A 24662-nucleotide genomic window follows, 5' to 3' on the forward strand; every position below is an offset into this window, starting at 1 on the left:
GGTTGGGACCATCTTAAGTAAAACTAAACTTAAAACTAAATCTGAAAAACAGTTAGTTAACTAAAAAATTGGAAAACAAAAACTAACTAAACTCACATGAAATTACAGAGGAAATCTGCTTAGTTAGTAATTGTTAGTTTAGTTTAAACATTTTTTCTAATGACAACTTGCCTGATGAGGCATTGATGGAGGTGTTTACTGAGACTTTGGATATCTACAAGAAGCTGTCAGCAGTTAATGGACTCTATATTGTTGTTTATTATGAAATATTCTCTATGTGGTTCTTAGTTTGTTTAGTCTTTACTTTTTCATCTTATATTTCCTTATTATTTTGAACCTTTGTTTCTTAGTTGAATTTGCTGTTAGTATGAGAGCTTATTAGTTCCTTTCATCACTTTGTCCCCATTTCAGGTTTATTACCGTCTGTGTTTACAGTCTGTCTACAGAGTCTCCATTTGGGTCATCTCATTCAACAGTTTACGACTATAATCAGTATGAATTGAATGCTCCAATTATGTTTTTAAATAAACCTTTTAAGTGGCAGTGCAGTGCCGTTGTAAAGTAAGAAATGCCACAATTATTTGTGCTGTTTATGCTCTAGGTAGCCCTTAACACACTTTTAATGCAATCAGCCAAAATTATAATATTTCCAAAGCCTTAAATACACCAAAACCTTTCCTATAGCCAAACCATTGTTTTTATTTGCGTTCTGTAAAGTCTCTTTATAGTCACAATGGAGATAATAACACTAGCGCCCAGAGTATAAACACCCCAAAATACAAGTATTTAAAGGAAAATGCAATACATTTGCAAGTAGAGCAAATAATTTGTGAACATTTATTTTCTCTAACCTTCATCTGTTCTGTACTGTGCTCTACTGTATAAACTGTTTCTGTGTGAGTACATTACAGTATCACAGAGACAGCTTTTGCTATGTTTTTTTTTTAAAAACCTATAAAACTGTATGTGTTATGAACATTCATAAAGAAACGTTAATCATACAATGTCCTCATTTCTCTGTTAAAGTAAAACACAAAGAGCCAAAAGAACCTGATAGTGTGGTTTATTATAGGAGATGGCATTGCTTTCTATATTGGTAGAAAATTGCAGTGTGACTTGAACATGACATCATGTCATCTGATAATTTAGGCTCATCATCTGCGGCATCTTCGTGCACTCTTTGTTGTGGTGTAATAGATCTCATATTCACAAGCTGTGGAACATGAAGATATTGAGATTGTTACCACAAACTTGTTCTCACCATTATTTTAAGTGGCAGCGCGTGCCACAACACAGCGTGTGCCGATAGGAACCCTATCAGTGTCTTTGCACCTCCCACAAACACAAACAACACCCTTTTGTGGCCCCCCCAAAGCTGAGATCCGCAGACACCTCTGATGGGTGGGAACTGAGCTGATTGCATAATGCGCCTCAACATCTGACCAGTAACTGTTGACACTTACTGACCCTCTGCCTATTTGCTGTTTGGAAGTTCGTCCTCAGTGCAGGTCAACAGGTGAGTTTTCTTCATTATTAACCCTGCTCTGATCAATTATAGTCATTGTTTTTATTTTATTTTTGTTGTAATTGTATATGCTTGATTTAAATATTCTTAACTGAGATAAAAACATCTGGTGTGGATACTCCATCATTAATTAATAAATGAGGATGTATTCATTTTTTGTTGGTTAGCTGCCTTCTTCTTCTTGTTGCTTTGTGCGTCAGTATTTAAATGTATTTAAAGTAATTAACCAAACAATCATAAGGTGAAAAAATAATTTGACCTACTTTTGTGGTTTAAATGGAAGTAGCAGTTAAAGATAACATCAGACTTCAAGAGAAAACCCAGACTTCACAACAACTGCTTCCCACACTATTTCTGCTGACTACAAAAATAATGTGGGAAATCATAGAACCTGTTCCGGTAGCCAACTAAACTACACATACAGGTGCTCACCAGCAAATTACAATATACATCAGTACATTTGTGTGGTAGAGTGTGCTTTAGTGAGTATTTTTCCTGAGTCTGAAAAACTTTTCGGACTCAGGAAATAATGGCCATTAACCAAAAAGAAACGTCTGTTTTATCGGATTATTTGAAAGCTTCCATGGTAATCAGACTCAGCTGATGATGCAAGTAAGTAGCTCTTACGTGCCTGCAGAGTTAAGATAAGCGGCTGCCGCACCCAGGAGGAGGCACCTACTGCTTTCTAAGCTGAGCCATTACCAGTCAAGTTGCCATTACCAGTTAACATCATTTTGCATTTTTGCATTTTTTGCATTTTTGCATGTTAAGCTAAGGCATGAGCTTTAGATCATTTGTGAAGGGAGTTAGGGAATTACCATATAGTGTATTTGACTAAAACAGGCTATTTTTACCTAAAGTAATTAAATAAATAAATCTGGGTTGTATCACAGAGACTCTATGCTATGTAATTTATAATCTTCACCCACGTAAGGCAAAATCTTCTGTCCCATCTTCTGTCTTAACCCAGAGTAAGAACAGCTTCAGTATCATGGCTGCCTTCCTCCATCACTGCCCCTTCCTCAAGTTGGCTCCAAAGCCGGCTTTAAGGAGAACCGGAGCCGCCTTGCTGTCTCTTGCGAATCACTGCCCCCTCATCGCTCGTCAGATCACCGTGAGCGGCCCGGGCTCTCTGGAAGCCAAGCTGAACGTCTCGGCCCCCAAACCCCAGGATCAACAGCTTCCCACAGCTGAACAAAGGAGGCTCTTTGCTCAAACTGCTACTCAGGTGGCTGTGTCCGTATCAAAGGGATGCCCTTTTGTCAGCTCCCAGATTGGAATGGTCCGAGCCAGCCCTGAAGTACAGGAGGATGTTCAAGAAAGTGGTAGGAATTAAGTACCTGCAGCGATGCTGTCATCAGAGTAGCAGAATTTGAGCTTTAATAGAAGAAAATCTGACGAATTACAAAAATAGGGGACAAAATATTTATAAATTTGACACAATCACACTCCTCTCTGACAGGTTTGATGGCTTCTCTGAAAGGTGTAAAGGATTCTGCGTGCCCAACTTCAGCTCAACCCAACAGTGTTACCCACCTCCTCAAAGACAACATGGGTATGTTATACAAATAAAAGGGCTTTACCCCTCCAGGCATTTCATTGTAATATTCTGTGGTAAATATTCAGCAATAAAAAGCTGTCTATTGGATGCTGTAGAGTAACTGAAGCCCAGTCAAAACTATTCTTTCCACAGCTGGCCCCAGCTATGACTATGATCAGTTCTTCATGGAGAAGATTGCTGTGAAAAAGAAGGACCACACATACAGAGTCTTCAAGACAGTGAACAGGAGTGCTGAGGTCTTCCCGTTTGCTGAGGATTACTCCATTTCTGGGCGGGAAGGCTCCCAGGTGTCCGTCTGGTGCAGCAATGACTATCTAGGAATGAGTCGGCACCCACGGGTCTTCAGCGCCATCAGGTAACAGGACCCAGCAAATATCATATTACTTTTCAGCGGCTCAAAATTTTAATCTATGCACTACTTGGTTTTGGACCACATATTTGCAGATACTGTTTGGATTTGAGTAATTAATTATCCTTATGCCGATACAAAGCTGTAGACTGGCTTGGGTAATCTTATGTTTAAATTGCATCATTCTTGCAAGAAGTGAAACCAAATAAACTCAAAGGACTCGAGAATTTGACGGAAAAACATAAGCATACTGGGCACAGTGTAGAAGATATGCGATTCACTTCAGTTTAATGCAGTTTTATTTATCTATTTTAAGGTATGGTTATAGAGAGAAAACCCCAACAATCAGAAGGCTCCCTTTGAGCAAGCATTTGGCAACAGTGGGAAAGAAAAACTCCATTTTAACAGGAAGAAACTGCCAGCAGAATCAGACTCCGAGATTTCCATTTGCAATGACTGGTAAATGGTGAGGGGCAGAAGACCGGCTGTAGAAGAGAGACAGAGATGAATAATAACTAAAGACTGAATGCAAAGTGGTGTGTAAACACACAGAGAGTGTGATCCACCCCGGACTATAAACTTTATCAAAAAGGAACATTTCAACCCTACTCTTAAAAACAGAGAGTGTGTCTGTCTCGCAAGTCGAAACAGGGAGCTGGTTTCATTGTTTTGTATCTGGGCTTGATGTTGTACCTTTTTGTTGTGGATGTCCACAGAGATGCTCTGGACAAGCATGGTGCAGGAGCTGGTGGGACGAGGAACATTTCAGGCACCAGCAACTTCCATGTGTCTCTGGAGAAGGAGCTTGCCGAGCTACACCAGAAAGATGCAGCGTTGGTCTTCTCCTCCTGCTTTGTGGCAAATGACTCCACCCTCTTCACTCTGGCTAAGATGCTGCCAGGTAAATAATTACCTCAACATTAAAATCAATGTTAACTATTTATTAGTTATTTAGCAGTTAGCAGTTGTTTTTTATTTGTTTTATGATCTATTCACTGTTTTGTACAGGGTGCGAGATCTACTCCGATGCTGGGAACCACGCATCCATGATTCAGGGCATCAGGAACAGCGGAGCCAAGCGTTTCATCTTCCGCCACAATGACAGTCGACACCTGGAGGAACTGCTCCAACGCTCAGACCCTACGACACCAAAAATAGTGGCGTTTGAGACTGTGCACTCAATGGACGGTGAGAACCACGAAGTCAAACGTTTGAAAAAGCACTTTTGGAAACAAGACTCTTATTTTTCCATTATCTCTTTCTCTCAAGCTGCTTCAGGGGGTCATCAGCTGGAATTATAATACCTTGAAGGAGTTCCCTTCTAAGCAGATGTTGGATGCACCTCCTTTAAAAAGTTCAACAATTATCACCAGTATAAGTTTAAAATGATATTTGATAAAGAGTATTGTATTGTTCTCAGCTCAGTTTTTTCAGCATATTACACCAGTGACAGCTCCATAAAGCACGAGCTGATCATACTTTTAAAAGCAAAAACTGATATTAATCATGTTTTTTAAATTCTTTTATGTGTTCTTTTATGATTTAAATATTTGTTTCCAAAATCTGTGAGAATAACTCACCACATACTTCTTAATCACACATTTTGGATGCGGTGGTTGACAAATTAAAGGAAAAACACCCATCCTTTGACCCTCTACAGTTGAGGGATCCGGTGTCTCTTTTTCGTAAAGTTGCTGTGAGTGATTAATTAGTCTTTGCTTAAACATTTTTCTCCAAAAGGGAGTGACCTCTTTATCAATGAAAACTCCCCCATCTACAGTGCACTAGTCACTGAATGGTTTTATGACTCTGAAGATTACATACTGGTAAGTCATAAACCATGGCCTTGAGATTCACCAGTTTTCAATCAAATTTAGCATCATTTGGGCTGACATGTTCTCCACCTCCATCATGAAAACACCAGATCAAGGATCAGCTATTGGAAAAGTTGTGCTTTTTCCTTCAGTATGTCACCTGTTTTAGATCTTAAATACTTGCTACTCTTATACCCTGTTGTTCACCTAAACACCGTTCTAATTTTTCAGGTGCCATATGTCCTCTGGAAGAGCTGTGCGATGTAGCCCATCGTTACGGAGCGCTGACATTTGTTGATGAGGTTCATGCCGTGGGCCTGTACGGAGCCCACGGAGCTGGAGTGGGCGAGAGAGACAACATTATGCACAAGATTGACATTGTTTCTGGAACCTTAGGTGAGTTATCCACTTCTCTCACACCAGCAGTTTTGTCCTTTCCAACTCCCATTTACAGCCTCTGCTGCAGTAACTGTCACTGTCGCATTGCCAACAAAGGAGCAATAACTTTTAACAGGCATGATACTGCGCCCCTGTTGGTTCAATAAGGTCAGGAGAGAAGTGAGCTCTCATCACAGGAAGCAGAGGTTTTATCAGCTGAGCGTCAGTTCTACTCCCTCTCTGGCTGTTCTGATAAAACTGTCCACAGGCAGACTGCGTGGTGTCAAACTTGATGCAAGGCTTTTGGTAGAAATCCTTGTGAATTAATCCTGGATTACAACATCAGACTTTTTCAAAGTCTGGTTACAACAGTTCACATGACAGTAAATGAAAAAAATAATGATGAAACTTAACTAAGAAACTGATACAAATTGACTTGGGAGTGTTTTAGCTGGTGTGTTAGAAATATTAAAATTCATTTGATTCAGACTTAATACATTTTGTGTAAATTTTTTATGCATTCTGCTTTTTTCAATGTTTATATATTTATGTCACAATAATCATATTTTTACAATAAAAATGTAAATAACTTAAAAAAAAATTTACACCTGTGAAATGTATTAATGTAGAAATAATAAAGTTATACAAAATGGCAATGTAAGAAAAAAAAAAGTATGTCATTTTTATTTACACTTAATAAATGCTCTCCCCACCACTTTACATAGAATCTGTCATTTGTTACTATTTCAGGTAAAGCCTTTGGCTGTGTGGGAGGCTACATCGCCAGCAGCGCTGCCCTGGTGGACACAGTGCGCTCCTACGCAGCCGGCTTCATCTTCACAACGGCCCTTCCCCCGATGGTCCTGGCCGGAGCGCTGGAGTCTGTGCGGGTCTTGAAGAGTGAAGAGGGGCAGGCGCTCCGCAGAGCCCACCAGAGGAATGTCAAACACATGAGGCAGCTGCTCATGGATAAAGGCCTACCGGTGGTCAACTGCCCCAGCCACATCATCCCCATTCGGGTAAAAAGATTTAGCACAGCTAAATGGACACTGGATTACAGCCACCGCTATTTCAGTATCACTTGTTAGTTAAACCTGATTTTCCTTATTATATATATTATAATACTTATTCATTTTATAAACCTAGAAAGTACAACGTAGGTCAGATGAAGTCGGGAGGGTAACACAGACTTAGTTATAGTCTTTAATCGTGATTAAATTGCACAAATAAGTAAACAATTAAGTAAACTGAGTCTTAAAATTGTATAATAGGCTTGAACAACTGCATACCAGTTTATTTAATTAGTTTAGAATTTTTTATTATTTTTAACAGATTGAAATTTTGAGTAGAACTAACCAATTAAGCAGCCCATAATTATTCCAGAGATCTAATCTAGACTCTACAGGCTGAGTAAAACGATTCATCCACGTATGCACTACCTAACTGTGCAGAATAAAAGTTTCTCCTAAATGACACGTGCCATCTTTTATGATTTATTTTCCAGGTGGGCAACGCTGAGCTGAACACCAAGGTGTGTGACATCCTTCTGGAGAGGCACAACATCTACGTACAGGCCATCAACTACCCCACAGTGCCTCGTGGTGAGGAGCTGCTGAGACTGGCTCCATCTCCTCATCACAACCCCAAAATGATGGAGTACTTTGTGGGTGAGTGTGAGGCCACTTGCTGTAATTAGGTCAGAGGTGTTCTGCTAAATATCTGGCAAAATATGGGGATAATGGTCAGTGCAAATGTTTTCCCACAAGACATTGTGGCTCTCTTGACATTGACCTGCTCCCCTAAATGACCGTGCTCTATGGGGAGCTTAAAAAATGGCACGTGCTAGAATAATCAGACCAGAACTTTTAAACATTTTAAAAGAAAATAAATATCAACATTTAACTGTTTATTCTTACAAACACTTTTATCATTCACAGGGAAACTGGTGGATGTTTGGCAGGAAGCAGGTCTTCTGCTCAATGGCCCGGCGACCGCTTCCTGCACCTTCTGTGACCGCCCACTGCACTTTGACCTCATGAGTGAGTGGGAGAAGTCCTACTTTGGCAATATGGAACCACAATACATTACTGTGTATGCATAATACCACAGTGAATGTTTCATCTCAGCTACATGAGCAGTATATGCATAAATCTAATGCTATATACATCATACAATGCAAAAAGTCGTAGTAGAGGCACAGTGAAAACTACTTGTGTTTTGACATTATGTTTAATTATTCTCCAATGGCAGCAGTGTGAACTAAATTTCAGTATTTATAATCACATGTACTTCTGAGTGCTAAATTGTGTTTGCCACCATGGATATGATTAAAGATTTGTCTTCATTTGAAAAGCATAAAACCTGCACACTTGGCACTTTCTTATATCACTTATCTAGGTGTGACAGCATTGAACGCTGAATGATTTTGCTTATACATTATGATAGCATAGTTATTGTTTTTTGTGATTATCATATTAATTACATTGCTAATGTTTTATGTCATAAGTGTTTGTGGTGTTAAATATGAATTCACTTACTCCTCTTATAATAAATATTTTTGCTTTGATGTAATCGTAAAGACACTGATGTTAATCCTGTAAGTTTAAACTGAACTTTGAGGGAATAATATGAACAGTAGCAATGGGTGCTCTGGAAGCACCAAACATCCCATGAAATTTAGGAAGCTGAGCATAACAAAATGATTGGGATTAGGTTTTTCTTTTCTTTGTTTCTAATTTTGAGGTAGGGCATTGACCTGATTGGAGCTTTTGCGGCTCCACTGGAGATTCTGTGTCCAGTTCACAGTCAACACTAGTTCACGTTGCAAGGATTGGCCACTTCTCGTTTGACTTTTGCCCTCAGTCTGCGGAGCTCTGTGTTCTCACTGTCCAAAAGGAGGCCACATTCAATCAAGGTCCAAGCCTTACTGAGATGTTGCTCCCCATAATGCTGCAGCGCCCCCCGCAGGAAGCACTCAGCCAGAGGCAGTTTTCCTAGCCCAGCCTCCACACACTTGATGGCCTGTTCTCTGTTGAGCTCCAGGGCCCGGATGAAGTCCTCCAGAGCTGGCCCTTCTTTGGAGCAGAGCACCAGGCTGCGACCTCGCAAGCACAAATCCTCCACCCGGACTTGAGGGTGGTCTGAACAGCTGTAGTCAGGTCCATCGTGTTTCTGTATAACTCTGTCCAGATCAGATATAGCCCGCTCATGTAAGCCCAGCTGTGCCAGGCACACAGCCCGCTGGTGAAGATACTCCATTCTCTGACTGCCCCCTGATTGTACTGCCACAGTCAGGAGGGTGAGCGCCTGCTTCCACTGACCACATGATGACACACTGTTGGCCTCCTGAGCTGCTTCCTGTCCCAGTGTACATGTAGTTTAGAGTAGATATGTATCAGATTCACATTATTGACTTTGCCATCTAATTTAGGCATCTAAGATAGTCATTGTGAGATGGTGGACCCGCCACATGTTTGTACTGTATTTTACCATAAATGAAAATACATACATAGAATATATACATACAACTATAACACCCATTGGTTCAATAGAGAGAAATGACATGGGGTTTTTGTAATATCATGGAAATATCCTGACATAAACATTTTTTTTTTTGATGAAAAATAACGCTGACAAAGCCAGAACAAACAACTTTGGCAGATCTGCTCATCTGGTACTAAATCTGGGTTTCCTGTACACTTACCTGTGCCATGCATTTCCGCTGATTAAATGGGATGAGAGCCAGCAAGAAGTCAAAATAGGATGAATCCTTCTCAGCCAGTTTGCTGAGCCTGCGAGCTGCGCTGCAGTACTTCTTCTGCCAGGCATCCACCACACCCACCCGAGCCTGGGCCACTGCATCTCTTGGCTCCTGGCCAAATATCTGGCACAGATGCACGCCTGCTGATTTGACCTCACCTGGAGCAGGTGGACCATAACAGAAGTATGGATTACTGAGAACAGGGGATGACAGGTGCAATAGTGCTTTTTGTCAAATTGGAAACGTCACACAGCCTAAGCCATAAGCTGCTAGGCAGATGATTTCCAATCCTAGCAAGGATCCGGCTCAGAAAATTTCCCCCACAATCTCACCTTTTGCCAAAAGGATGTCCACATAGAGCAGATGCCATCTGGGGTTTCTACAGTCAGCCCTCATCAAAGCTCCACCAATTATGAAAGCCTCTCTAAGCTGCTCTTCATGGCAGGGAACACCATGAGTGGCCACAATATCTGACAGATTGGTACGACAGAACTGATGCAGCCAATCACAGACCAGCTTCTGTGCCCTGTCCTTGAGTGAAAGAATGTCTTTGGTCACTATGTCAGCATTTATCTGAAGTGCTGCCAGGATATCATGAGTACATTCCTAGAGGGAGAACAGAGTTCAAATGTTATACTTTATTTCAACATGCAGTCCAACATGCATATCATACTTTTCATAATTTTTCTAGACCATGTTAATAAGTGTTAGCATAAGACTGGTATATTTATAAAGATCACAATTCTGTGGCACCCCTTTTTCAAACAGATTTCCCCAGAAAGCCACAAGGTGTCGCTTTATGTTTAGGGGAAAACTCAAATTAGGTTAAAGGCTCAATGATACGAAGAGAGAAAGTAGCCTTGGAAACCTTGGCATTAATTTTTATTCTTAATTCAACATTAGGGTCCCTGTGGGGCATTTCACCGAAAGTGATTTTATTATTACAATATTATAAAACTGAAGCAATTTCTCTAAACACAGACTGATAAATTAACACTTTAATATCAAGGAGGCAAGGTGTAAGAGTAATATGATATACGCTCTCCAGGCTACACCAAAAGGGCTTTAAACTAGCTACCACTGTTACATTTAGTCAGGTCCTGGGTTCATTTTCTGCAATTACTGAAAATAAATACTGAAAATGTCTTTTAAGAGACATTTCTCAGGTCCACCAGAAGAAAAAAAACATATGTGGTGAGGCTTTATCCCATTATATAATTGTACAGGGAGTGCAGAATTATTACGCAAATGAGTATTTTGTCCACATCATCCTCTTCATGCATGTTGTCTTACTCCAAGCTGTATAGGCTCGAAAGCCTACTACCAATTAAGCATATTAGGTGATGTGCATCCCTGTAATGAGAAGGGGTGTGGTCTAATGACATCAACACCCTATATCAGGTGTGCATAATTATTAGGCAACGTCCTTTCCTTTGGCAAAATGGGTCAAAAGAAGGACTTGACAGGCTCAGAAAAGTCAAAAATACTGAGATATCTTGCAGAGGGATGCAGCAGTCTCAAAATTGCAAAGCTTCTGAAGCGTGATCATCGAAATGTCTGTGAAGGTTCTCAGTCATCCAGGTCATCGTAGTCAAAGGAGCTTGCAAAGAAAAGCGTCTGGACTTCATCATCGAACATTCAAGCGTTTCATTCAAAATAGTCAACAGGGTCGCAAGAAGCGTGTGGAAAAACCAAGGCGCAAAATAACTGCCCATGAACTGAGAAAAGTCAAGCGTGCAGCTGCCAAGATGCCACTTGCCACCAGTTTGGCCATATTTCAGAGCTGCAACATCACTGGAGTGCCCAAAAGCACAAGGTGTGCAATACTCAGAGACATGGCCAAGGTAAGAAAGGCTGAAAGACGACCACCACTGAACAAGACACACAAGCTGAAACGTCAAGACTGGGCCAAGAAATATCTCAAGACTGGTTTTTCTAAGGTTTTATGGACTGATGAAATGAGAGTGAGTCTTGATGGGCCAGATGGATGGGCCCGTGGCTGGATTGGTAAAGGGCAGAGAGCTCCAGTCCAACTCAGATGCCAGCAAGGTGGAGGTGGAGTACTGGTTTGGGCTGGTATCATCAAAGATGAGCTTGTGGGGCCCTTTCGGGTTGAGGATGGAGTCAAGCTCAACTCCCAGTCCTACTGCCAGTTTCTGGAAGACACCTTCTTCAAGCAGTGGTACAGGAAGAAGTCTGCATCCTTCAAGAAAAACATGATTTTCATGCAGGACAATGCTCCATCACACGCGTCCAAGTACTCCACAGCGTGGCTGGCAAGAAAGGGTATAAAAGAAGAAAAACTAATGACATGGCCACCTTGTTCACCTGATCTGAACCCCATTGAGAACCTGTGGTCCATCATCAAATGTAAGATTTACAAGGAGGGAAAACAGTACACCTCTCTGAACAGTGTCTGGGAGGCTGTGGTTGCTGCTGCACGCAATGTTGATGGTGAACAGATCAAAACACTGACAGAATCCATGGATGGCAGGCTTTTGAGTGTCCTTGCAAAGAAAGGTGGCTATATTGGTCGCTGATTTGTTTTTGTTTTGTTTTTGAATGTCAGAAATGTATATTTGTGAATGTGGAGATGTTATATTGGTGTCACTGGTAAAAATAAATAATTGAAATGGGTATATATTTGTTTTTTGTTAAGTTGCCTAATAATTATGCACAGTAATAGTCACCTGCACACACAGATATCCCCCTAAAATAGCTAAAACTAAAAACAAACTAAAAACTACTTCCAAAAACATTCAGCTTTGATATTAATGAGTTTTTTTGGGTTCATTGAGAACATGGTTGTTGTTCAATAATAACATTATTCCTCAAAAATACAACTTGCCTAATAATTCTGCACTCCCTGTATGTTTTAAAGCTATGATTGTCGCTTAAATTATTCGAATGCTTAAATTCCTGTTATCAGGAAAGCCCAGAGGAGAACATTTTATTTAATAATTGTACAATAATTTAGTTTGACTTAATAGTAAGGAATCTCAGGTTGTTTTACGCTACAGCTGTTTCACAAGCAACATATCACTCAAGCACTTAGCTGTAACCACCTGAACAAAAAGGGCAATAGTATCGAGTTTCAATGATAGATAAGACTAGAGGAAAAAAAAAACCTTTTGTTGATTCAGCATGAGATATGTGAAACCTCTTCCACAGAGGGCATGCACGTGTTTCGGATGCTCCTTCAGAATGGCACTGAAGTCAAATATGGCTGTTTTTCGCTGACCCAGCAAAGCGTAGCACCTCGCTCTTTCTAGTAGTGATTCAGCTGCCTCGCCACCTGAGAAAAACAATGAATTGATTGTTTTTATATGTATGTGTAATCTCATTTTAGTGTCAGTTTCAATATTTGTGTAAAATAAATCATAGATTCAAATACACACAGTAGAAGTTGGTTTCAGGTCTTATGTTTAACCACAAAAGATGTGTGGTTAAATAATGCATGGCTAATCTACCTACGGATGAGGACATAATGCTCAGTTCATTCATTTCTCCCAATGATATTTAAAATTTCAGTTAAAATTATTTCTATTTGGACACAATAACAGAATTATTTCAGAAAGAAACAAGAATTACCACAGTCAATATAATTAGCCCCCTTAAAAACTCAAAGCCCAAACCACTGATGTGATATAATGTAGTTTAACATTGTAATGCTCAAGGCTTGTAAAAATGGCAAACAGTATAAAAACTTCAGCAAGGCTTTGAGCTGTCACTTGAAAAACCATCATGCCAAAAACACAAAAATCAGTTTAGCTTGAGAAAAAAAAATCTTGATGTGCATAAAGCAGGAGATGGAGTGGACTGGAGTGATAAGCATCATTAAGAAATTCTAAGAGAGCCACACAATACAGAACAAGCCTGGTAGAGGTAGGAAGCAAACGATTTCAATGACTCTGGAAAAAAAAACTACTGAGAGAGATATGTAAAGACACTTGTGAATGACTTAGCCAAGTTGGGAAATGTAGTCTCAAAAAAGACAGTCACTGCAGCCCTGCACAGGAATAGACTGCAAGAAAAAAACTCCACCACTGCACAAGAGACACTTTCAAATAAGACTGTAATATACTAAAGACACCCTGCAGAAAGAATATGCTGCCTGTAAACTAGAGCTCTTTGGCCAAAGAGACGCTGCTGTATAACCCAACGAACACTGTACCCAGAGAAAAACACAGCGGTGGGAGTAATATGCTGTGGGGATGCTTCAGTGCGGCTTGAAATAGGAATCTCGTCACAGTGGAAGGAATCACAAACTAAGATGGATTTGTGAAGATTTTAAAAGAACACCTCAACCAATCAGCAGCAAAACTGGGTCTGGGTCATCACTTTGTCTGACATGATAACGACCCAAAATATATGGGACTCCAGGTGAAGAACTAATTCCAGGAGACCAAAGTGAATGTTATTGACTGGCTTGTAAAAAGCCCTGATTTCAGACTTGTTGAAAACTATAATAAACGACTACACACTACACAAAAATGATGCCCAACTAACTGTTAGCATCATGGAGGCTAATAATTTGACTCTGGCAGTTATTGTGAATAATTTCGTTTCTATGTCCAAAGTAAAAGACATCGCAAAAGTTCATCGTAATTTTTTTTTCTCCCATGTCCCTTGCGGGGCTCCGTAAAAATCAACTAATCATCCAAAATAAAAATAGGATGTTTGGAAAAGCTGTGTCAAAAAGTTGTCTCTCTGTTTACCGGCATCTGGAAATACTTTTTAAAAAATGAAATTTTCATTGTGGGCGTAATTATTCTATCCTCATCTGTAATTTGTGTTATGTTCTGCAAGACATTTTAAAGTGAAATCTAAAAAAAAGCTTGGGTTTTGTCAAATATCAACAACTCATCAAACAGATTCTATTCACCAGAGGCCATAATTGCAATGGAGAGATATGCCACAGCCTCTCTGACAGCACATTCCTCGCTTGCTCGGTCCAAAATGCGTTTTGCAGCTGAGTGGGAGTGTCCCTGCAGCAGTGCTCTGTCTTTCTGTTGTGCCACTGCCAACAGGGGGCGCAAGCAGCTGGTATCACCACACAAGATGAGCTTTTTCAGCAGCTACAGGAAAAAATTGACAGACATGAAGAGTAAATCAGGACTATTCGGTGGTTAAAATCATTGTTAACATTTTTTTTAAACTCAAAGCTACACTTTTCAAAACAAAACTGTAGCTACCGCACACTGAAATCAGACATTTGGATGCTTATCAGGTAATTTTAGAAGTGAATTGATCGCTGAAGATTTTTTCACATTTGAGCCCTCATAGCTCCTTATATCATGAATGTAATTACTTTGAAGGTGCATCCAGAAATTATTCAAAGGAAACTAGTTAAATAAACAAAGGTGTTTCCCCAAAACTACTAATAATGAACTACACTCTGCTTTCACTCAGCTTCCTGCTTTATTTATATATGTTTTACAAAATAAGCAAGTGTGAAATTAGGTTTCCTAAACAGGAAACAAAAAATCCTGAATCCATTTAAACATGAAAAATTGGTACCTCAAACTTATATACCTGATTGGTGTCATAAAGAAAGCCTCTGTGCAGCTGCAGCAAAGCAAGGCGAGCCAAGATAGGTGCCCGAGGATTGGTGGGCCCGATGGACAGCAGCAATCGGTAAGCCTCCTCCACCCGACCAAGCTGGTACAAGGCATCTGCTGCCAAGATCTGAGGCCCATCGGCACTGGGCTGGAGCTCCATCAGCAACAGAGCAAGGGAATGGACACCAGCAGGAGTCCTAACGTACAAAGCAGAAAAAAAACACAACGGGACAACAATCACACTGAGAAAACACACAACAAAGACCATACCATGCAATAAAGTAGACTTTTCCTGCTGTGACATGCCAAAATATTTTCTCTGAGAAAGCATTGCTCAGTAAACCATATCTAAAACAAACATACCTTGATCTGTGGTTGTCCCTCTTTGATAGGGTCTGCATATGTTCCTCCTTTTGGTGCTGTTGGGAGTCTTCACCAGAACTGGACTTGGGTTTGTGATCTCTAGACCCTTCAAGCATGAATCGTCCCTGCTCCAGCAGAACAGTAAACAGCAGCCCACGGTAGTTCCAGGGTACCAAGCAGCGCACAGCAAATGCTGTTTCCTGAGCATGCAGCCTGCTGGCTGTCACATAGTCTAAAGCAGTCAGGTAGTTTAAGCCACCCATCATTCGCAGGAGGCCCCTGCCACAAAGTGCTCGCACACAGCTGGATGGGTGGGGGGCATTGTGTTCAATCACAGCCTGAAAGTCTTCTAATGCACCCTTCTGGTCATCAGAGAGCAATCGTGCATATCCGCGAAGGACGTGGACCGTGCTTTGATAGCTCTGCTGACCTTGTGCGGCAGCTAGCTGGCTGCAGATAGAGAGGGCCTCTTTGTGCTCTCCTCTGAGGAGAAGACAATCAGCCAGTCGGACCCGCAACTCTCTGTCTCCCCCACCAGGTTCTAAATGGCACAGGGTCCGTAACTGAGTGATAACAGGGTCCAGAAGTTCAACTCCTTCAGTAGATCGCAGATCTGCCCGGACAAGGACCTGATCTCTGTAATCAGACAGGCCTCTCTCCGCCTGCTGACGGAGATGGTTGCAAGCTGCCACCCCAGTTCCCTGATCTTTGAACAGCTTTTGGAAGTAAATTCGGGCAGTGGCTGGGTGAGTCTCAAATGCTTTCCCCAAATCTGAGCACTCCTCTGCAATCTTTCCACCTGCTGAAAAGCAAGCAGCTGCTCGGCTTGTCAAGAGTCTGGCTGTCCTCTCAGGAGTTTCTTGGAGCAATTTTTCTATAGCACTCTCTGGTATTTTCTGGCCATGAGCATACTGCAAGAGGGAAGAGTATGCCTCTGCACTGTCCATAAACCTGCCCATCAAAAACAAATATGCTGCATTGAGTTCCTGTACTTCTTTGTTACTAGGTGAAATAGACAGCAAAAACTCAATAACAGTAGCAGAAGTTTCTTCTTCAAGCTTGTCATTGTCCTTTGTTCCCACTCTCCACTTGCTGTCAACTACCAGAGTGGGATGTATGAGCATGATTTGTTCTGCAAAGGCCTTCACTATTTTGGGTAAGTATCCCGCTTGTCTGCTCTTCACCAGTGTGACAGTTTCAGACTTGCTATTCCGGTAAGCTTTGAGGTAAATCTTTAGTCCCTTTAACCTGTGAGATTCTGATAACAAGCAGGCGAGGGCTCGAGTTATCTCTAACAAAACATGAGTTGAACCCTCTGGAGGAAGGTTCCGCTTCCCTTCAAGCATAGCAGTGCAACGAGCAAGAATCTCCTCACAGGCATGCGTGTCACTCTGAAGAAGAGACTCCATTTTGTAAATGGTGGCTAACAGATTGTTGGGACTGAGTGTGGAGAGGAAAACAGCAGCAAGACCTTTATTAAGACCCTCTGCAGGCTGATTCTTCACATGACTGTCAAGCCAGCCCTCTAGAGTAGCGATCACCAAATCCAGACCGGACTTATCCAGTTTTCTCATGTGGGACACCGCAGAGGTGGCGTGAGTCCTGAAGGCAGACATGTACAAGGAGGTGGCTCTCTCCAGCTCACCGCTCCGAAGGAACTTGTCTCCTTCCTTACATATCTCTGAAATATTGACTCCAGGTCGAACCAAAGCAGTCATGATTGCTCAAATGGCGGGATTGTTCATGGCTGTTGAAAGCAATTACAACATTGTAGTCTAATGGTTAACGGAGGAAATGAGGATAAAATATATCTGTCACATGTTGAAATGTAAAAAAAGAAAAAGAAGAAGAAGTAATAAAAACAAGCATAAACAAGCACCTTTACTCTTCAACATAGAGTTCATAATTCCATCAATTTCGACAAGATCCCCAACACCATTATTTGAAATACAGCACCAAACCACGACAGAGCCTCCATCATGCTTTACAGAATGCTGTAGAGACTCATTGTTGTACTCTCTAGACCTCTTCTGCACATACTGACAAAGATTTGAACCAAAAGATTTGAAATTTGGATTGATCTTCTGATCTTCAGTCCAGTTCTTGTGTAATTTGCAATATCTCAGCCTTTTCTCCTAGTTTCCCTCGACAGCCTCCCATACACAAAAGCCATTTCTGATCAAGCTTTGATGAATAATATCATATGAACTGAAAAGCCAGATCCATCTCTCAGTTCCTGTGACAAATCTATGGTGGATTCCCCCCCCCTGTTTCTTAATTCTTATCTTCTTTCTTAAGATACTGTTCATCTCCTGTAATTCTTTTTAGACCTGCCACTTCTTCTTTTCTCCTACTACTAGTGCGGACTCCTGAGTTTTTTATTCAGGATATTTCACATAAGTACAGATTATTCAGGATTTTAGGTAAGATATTGTTATACTGAGTTATACTGATTACTCAGTATGGAACATTTATCAACTAATAGATCTTTGAGAATCACAATTGTTGGTGCAAAAATACAATTGTTTTATTTTTGGTATTTTTAAAAATATATTTAACTAAAGAAAAACACATTATGTTTTATGACAGGCTGCTAGTAAAAAAAAAGATAAAATTGCTAATTTTTCTGTTATGTGTAGACACAACACTAGTTCAACTCTTGGGTTAGAAGACTTTTTATGCTTTTTATTGCATTGTTAAGTTGTTCAAAATAACCGATAAAAAAAATTTATTTATCTGAAAATTATCAGGTACAAAAACTGGAGTGAAAAGGTGTGAAAAAGTAGCCAACATCCAAAAAGAAAAAAACTTTGAAAGACCTTCAGAAAGCCTGGAGAACTATTCCTCAGTAACACTGTAAAAATGAAAAAAGAAAAAAAAAGTCTTGTATGAAGGTAAGTATGTTGCTTAAATTTGTTACTTGGATGCCAAATTTAAAGACATAAGGAGTGGCTTGAAACTTTTGCACAGTGTTTTCTATTATTTATAACTATGTATTTGTATTGTTCTGACTTGATATTAGTTTGGTGAAATTTTACGCACACACAAAATAAGATTACCATTGACAAAAGAAGAAAGACTTTATCTACTGCAAAGGGAACTGGTAAAATAAAATCGACTTGACTGGATTTGTACCAGTGGCTTTTATTGAGCCATTGTTAACCTACCTGTTACTGCGGCTTTTTTGACAACAACAGTATACTGAATCCCTCAAGACTTAAAAATGTCTTTAAAATTCTATTTCACGGGTAGCGTCAACTTATTGTCTTGAATTAGACGTCCCGACAAAAGAAAACTGTCCTCCATGTTTGTAATTCAATAGCTATCCAGGTCAACGCTCACAAAACAGAAGCTGCAGCGGAATTTTTTCAAGTGTGTAACAGGTGGCACTGAGACAGCATAATATATATTTATATAATAATAATAAGAAACCACACATACACAAACCACAAAAACCTTTTTGTCTCGACAAACTCCTCCAGGCTGTGTCGCGTCTCTTCTCAGGACGGGACGGTTTACGTCGCCAGCTGTTGTTTTTGAGAATCCGGGTCCGGTTGCCAATAGAAACCATTAACCCTCGTGCTTACTTGAAAACCACAGAAAACGTAGGAAGCCTGCAGCTTCCTTATTGGCGACACTGCGTAAAATTGTTGATAAAAATCTCCTGCTCCTTCACGCTAACTCGGCGTTAGCGCTTAAAGATATGCTGCTGGGAGCACGAAAAACGGTGCGAAAGGGGGGAAATATGTCATTTGGAAATACCTCCAAAGAGCCGTTCATTTTCCTACAGACATTTTAAGAGATTAAAAAAAAAAAGCTAAATCCGTCTTTAGTTAGCCTCTAAACTGTGCTGTAGCTGGTGCTCCCGGTGGTTAACTGTCTTTATTCGGTTCATTTATAGCACACGAAATGATTAAAAGAAAAGAAGAAATGACAAATCGAAAAGGTGTAGGTTGAAGCGACAGCGTATATAACACCTACCCATGATATAAAAGAAAAAGATCAAGACATAAGGAAAATTAAATTAACTTCATCTTTAACCTCTTATTAAAAAAAAAATTAAAGCCACCCCATGCCAAAAAGTGATTTTCTGTGTTTATATTGATAAATATAAACTGATAAAAAGGCAGTAGTCAAGAGGATTTACAAAGCCTTTATATATACATAAACTAAAGAAATGACCTGTTTTGCAAAGATCTTTATGACTGCTTTATTGTGCCTACTCTGTGTTCAACATTATCATCTGTCCAAACTTTTTTTTGGACACTTAAAATATCTGCTGTGTTCAACTTCTTGCGGTTTCTACTGCCCACTTGGCCAAGTGTGATGTGAAAATCACATTTCTACCTTCAATAAATCTTTTCACCTGGTTAAATAAGTACAAAACCTTTACCTTGTAAAAGAAGTGTTTCTTACTCTGCATAGCTTGTTATATGACGTGATATCATTTGTGAGATATAGGTGACAGTAAAGGCCAACAAGTCATTTAGAGCAGTTTCAGTTCTGGTAATCTTTCATTTATTTATTTATTTATTTATTGAGAAATACTGGAAATCCCTTTTTTGGCAGGTGACACTGGTGTGGTTAAAAACATGGCAAACACATGGTGATGTGCAGCCTGACAGCATATCTACATGACAGCAGAAGAATAATGCTATAAATTTTGAAGCTGCATGTAAACACATAAAGTGAATGTGGTCCTGTAAGGGATCTGTTATTTTTCCATCCAGTAACTATGAACAATATAAGGCAGCTGTTCTTTGTGCTTTTAGCCCAAATTTGCAATTCATGGGTGTAATCCAACTCAAGAATAAAAGCTCTTCAAGTACTGTGCTCCTATTTTCTTTGTAGGTGGGGTGTGTGTGTGCTTACAAATGCACACCAGCTGCTGCGGTTCAAACATACAGTCCATACTCCCACCTTGTGGCCAAACATTTTATTCATGACATATACATATACAGGTGACATTTTGATTTGGGGTTTTACAGTAGCACGTTTTCATAACAGTGTACCACTAAAGACCACAATGAGATGAAAAACAATAAGATTTTCACTTTCAGTTTATTCTGCACCACACAAATATTCATACAAATGGATCATAAATAAAAAAACAATTATACTTTAACCTGTAAAACATATACAAATATTTATATCTCAGGGAAAGTGGCCTACATTCCCATTAAAACTTTCTTAAATAAACATCTTAAATGGGAAAATCCAAGACCTTTACTGTCAATGAAGTATAATGACACACACACATAGACACACAAAAAAACCTCTCAAAGTGAGATACCCAAACACCACAAGTGAGAACCATCCGTTCAAATGGAATATGTGTGGTGAGGAAAAACCCAGCATGCTGAACACTGACACCATTTAGTTGCAGGAAACTGAAAAACTGACGTCCTTTGGGGATTTCAGTTTTCTTCCTTTGCGAGAGTGCACAATAACAATCAGTGGCTGAGTTGTTATACCAAACGAGGGAGACGTCTGCAGCTGTGCTGCACAAACATCCCAGATGTGCACGGAGTGATCACGCACACGCACAGTTTAAAGATTCAGACTGAAAAAGTCTGTCCTTTGACAAGTCAAAAGGGGAAAAAACAGAGAAATCTCAAGCACAGACTTGTGGAGGTAAAACAATCACGTACACTACACTAAGGAAGTGCAACTTCCTTGCTTACCCTTTAAGCACAAACACCTCCCAATTATACATGTACATTGCAGTACTGCTGTAAAAACCGCAGCCTCCATTGCTGGCATTTAAGAGGCACCACACAAAAAACTGGAGGTTACATTGTTCTAAACAACTTTTGGCAGCAGCCATTAGTTAAGGGAAGGGGACTTCCCTCAGTATTTTTTTATTTATTTACTGTCTCCACCTACTGTAGGCTACAAGAATATTACGAGTGTGTTAAGAGGTGTTATGTGGTTCCTAAAAATGCTAATGATGCTCTTGAGGAAGTAACCTGATGTTCGAAACTGCATTTTGCACTGCTACGAATCCATTATTTCATGTGTTTACATTCAACATTTTAGGTTTCTGTCTTAACATGAAATAAGGGTCCACTTTTTTACATTCCAGTTTATCAGATGTTTTTATTTGGCTTTAATCTACGTCTGCATTACTCAGTACGGGATATTTACGACATTGTTCCAGGTTTCTAGGGTTGTACTATATGGCTACAGATCGTAATGTCCTTTCCAGCGAGTGTCTAATCTTTCACACCAGCGTCCATGGCTGAATAATTTATGTTTCCAGTCATGTTATAGATAGCATTACACTTGTGCCGCCAGGTACAGCCTCAGTTGTCCCACACTGCTCCATTCAAATGGCTGTGAGTGCCTGTCTCTGGTCAGGCGTCCACTGCAGCTGTTCCAGGCTTTCCTGGAGCATCTGTGCACAGCCGGATAATTCCATGTAGTGTAAGGCTGAGAAAATATCACTGAGTTTGGAGGAAGAGTGCTGGCTCCACAGCCTCAGCATCTGGTACTGCTTCTCCATGGAGCCGAGACTGAAACCAGTCTCCATCTCGACTCGTGCCATCTGCTGGTCAGTCACCTTAAGCAGACGCAAGAACTCCTTCCACCTATGCAAGGGCACCTCCTTGATGATCGCGTAGAGGACGATGGCCGGCCAGCGATCTGCGTGGTCATTTCGTCTGGCAACTGGAAGGAGAGAATAATTAACAGTCAGAGGACACAGGGCACTGAGCTGCTTGTTTTGCGTTAGTCTGAGGTTAAAATAATCTGTATTTATGTGAAATAGAGCATTTGCGCAGCAGTTCACCTCCTGTCTCAAACAAGTCAATTTTGCTGCTTCTAAGAGCTTCCTGTTTGTGACCACCCTGTTAGGATATCTGTGAGTCACTGTCGTCATCCATTTCCACGATTAGAGAAACTAATGTGAAATGATAAGCAGTGATAACAGCAAGTGGTTTTTAATGTTTTTTTCCCCTTACACTGGACTCACTGGCAAAAACTTTGGTCATGTTTAAGATCAGCATTGTTACAGTGTGCCGTACTGTGCAAATGTCTTGAGCCATCCATCATGGCTCAATATTTTGCAAAGAAAATAGCAAAGAGGTGCAAATATCCACAGAAATGCATTAAATAAGGGCAAAACAGAGTTAATTTGTTCTAATGAGCTTGAAAGTCAAGATTTTGTGTGACCACCTATATTATCTAACACAGCCTGAACTCTCTTAGGTATGCTTTACTGCACTTTCCTTAACTAGTCTTTGGGAATAGTTCCCCAGGCTTCTTGGAGCACATTCAAAGCTTTTCATTGGCTGCTTTTCATTCCGTTCTCTGTCACTGCTTCAATAACTTTGATGTTCAGGCTCTAGGAAAGCCGATCCATGACCGATAGCCTTCTACTACGTGTTTTTCTATCCAGTATGCCTTTATTGCACTAACAGCGTGTTAAGCTGCGTGGACAACAACTGAAAAAAAAACAATTTTTTTGCTACGTTTTTTTTTGTCTCTAATGTGTTAACACAACACTGATTCATTCCTTGAGTGAGGTGTCTTTTTTATGCTTGAGTTAGTCATAGGTCAGTGTGAAGTGGCAAAATAAACGAACCAAAAAAAATCGTCGGAAAATGATCAGAGTGAGAATGAGTGAAAAAGCAGCCAATGGCCAAAGACAGAACTTTGAAAGACCTTCAGAAAGCCTGAAGAACTACTGGTCAAGACTGCTTTAAAAGTCTGGCTCCTTGGAAGCAAGTATATAAAGAAATTAGGCATAATTCAAGACTTTAACTGATGATTTGCATATACTGACTCTAATAGAAAGCTTTTTTTAATGATTCAGTGTACACCTTGTAACAGTCACAATTGTGTGGTGTCTCTTTAAGACAATTTAAGTTAATGTTTAGTGATGTCACAAGTATGTGTCACTGCTCTCTGTAGAGTGTGGGAGAAACGTGCTTGCGCATGGATGTGGACTGACATGGACCTCATATATTTACCTTCCTAATTCAAAGTAATGTCACAGGTTGTAGGAACACTGTGTTTCATGTATGACAAGGCAGCAGCTGTTCAACCGGGCCTTGTAAGGTAGGTGATGTGTGTGTCAATTAAAGGACACCACTGTGGAATTCCCAGTACCAGTGTGGTTGTGAGTTTTTGACTATCCTGAGTGTTTTCTGCCGCCTCCTCTCAACCACTGAATACAACCCACGTTATAACCTCCAACCAGCATTATGGTATATTCTGAAAAACTAATTAATTAATAAAGTAATTACTAATTAAGTAATTCAGAAGATATACAGAGAAATTTGACCACATTATATCAGCACTGGTCTGCTAAGTGGAAAAGCTTTCTCACTTTGTAATAACAGGACAACAACAGTCAAGAGACGTAATGATACAGAATACACAACGCAAATAAAAGTCCCATCTCAAGCTTATGAAGAGGAGAACAGAGCATAATCCTCACCCCAGTTCAAACAGCACAAAACTAAAAACAGGTTTTGATCTTAGCCGTGAATGCCAACAACAACATGACCTCACTAATAACTGCAGTTGTATTTAAAGCACACCTACAGGCTTGAAAGGCTTACATTGAATATCAGGAGTTTACCATATGACACAGTTAACAGGCACATGTGTTCACTATCTGACTTGCCATTTGACTTAATGTCACATTGCTGACTGATGCGAACGAGTAAGAACGCTGTATTTCCTAGTTTCCACCTCCACAGATGTGGTTCTGATAAACACTATGGTGAACAAGAAGAGATGAAAAAGTAAAAACAACAGCACTTATAGATAGTATACCGCGCTTCTATCAGATGGAAGAAACTGCAACAGCAACATTTTTTAATTTTACTAATATAATTCAATTAAACAATTTAGCAGTAGCAAAATAGCGCTTCCTTTTAACAACACAAGCAGACAAGCAGGTATTTGAAGGGGTAGCTATTCTCCTTAACGCTTTAGAAATATTGCTCGTTTAATGTTGATGTTGATATTTTTAGTTTTTTAAAGTGTATGTCTTTTTCATTCATTGTAAAACAACTGAGAAATTTCCCCTGGTTTTATTCATCATACACTATAATCGTGGTATCATTATGTTTTGAAGGTAATCTGCTTGGATCACACTTTATCTGAAAGCATTTGTTAAATTGTGAAACAATGAAATTGAAAAAAAAAAGTATGCCAAATGCCACTTTTTCTGGCTATGACCTACTATCTACCACCTATTTAGGTGCGTCATAAAAACATGTGTCACTGATCATAAATGCTAATAACTTTACTGGAAAACTCAATGCTGAACACTTCCTCTTCTACAACTTTTCTCGCAGTTTTCACATCACATATCTCAAACATTTACAGCCAAGCCCA

At 40.1% G+C, this 24662-nt stretch overlaps 3 protein-coding genes across 4 annotated transcripts in view; 1 reads left to right on the top strand and 2 right to left on the bottom strand.

The window, feature by feature from the left end:
- The first annotated feature begins 1371 nt into the window (after positions 1-1371).
- Positions 1372-7987, top strand: LOC309696280 (5-aminolevulinate synthase, erythroid-specific, mitochondrial-like). The gene is made up of 10 exons (XM_082517441.1): positions 1372-1516; positions 2496-2850; positions 2988-3080; positions 3219-3441; positions 4152-4336; positions 4444-4623; positions 5481-5645; positions 6378-6646; positions 7132-7294; positions 7565-7987. The coding sequence occupies exons 2-10, from the start codon at positions 2517-2519 to the stop codon at positions 7726-7728; spliced, it is 1776 nt and encodes a 591-aa protein (XP_082373567.1). The 5' UTR covers positions 1372-1516; positions 2496-2516; the 3' UTR covers positions 7729-7987.
- A 100-nt stretch (positions 7988-8087) lies between these two features.
- On the bottom strand, positions 8088-19304 carry ttc34 (tetratricopeptide repeat domain 34). Of its 2 annotated transcripts, none has more exons than XM_082517440.1 (8): positions 18753-19304; positions 15312-16262; positions 14923-15145; positions 14273-14465; positions 12516-12682; positions 9720-9993; positions 9331-9545; positions 8088-8984 (listed from the first exon to the last, which is right to left on the bottom strand). In XM_082517440.1, the coding sequence occupies exons 2-8, from the start codon at positions 16256-16258 to the stop codon at positions 8439-8441; spliced, it is 2565 nt and encodes an 854-aa protein (XP_082373566.1). In that variant the 5' UTR covers positions 16259-16262; positions 18753-19304; the 3' UTR covers positions 8088-8438. The 2 variants fall into 2 exon arrangements, with proteins under 2 accessions (XP_082373566.1, XP_082373565.1); XM_082517439.1 differs by having other exon boundaries at positions 15312-17058.
- A 928-nt stretch (positions 19305-20232) lies between these two features.
- Positions 20233-24662, bottom strand: part of LOC309696613 (tumor necrosis factor receptor superfamily member 1A) — a 31318-nt gene continuing 26888 nt past the window's right edge. Inside the window, 1 exon segment of the mRNA XM_082517900.1 lies at positions 20233-21980. Coding sequence (XP_082374026.1) covers positions 21640-21980 — 341 coding nt within the window. The 3' untranslated portion in view covers positions 20233-21639.

Source organism: Aulonocara stuartgranti (assembly GCF_965226115.1).
Source record: "Aulonocara stuartgranti genome assembly, chromosome: 20".
Taxonomy (NCBI): Eukaryota; Metazoa; Chordata; class Actinopteri; order Cichliformes; family Cichlidae; genus Aulonocara; species Aulonocara stuartgranti.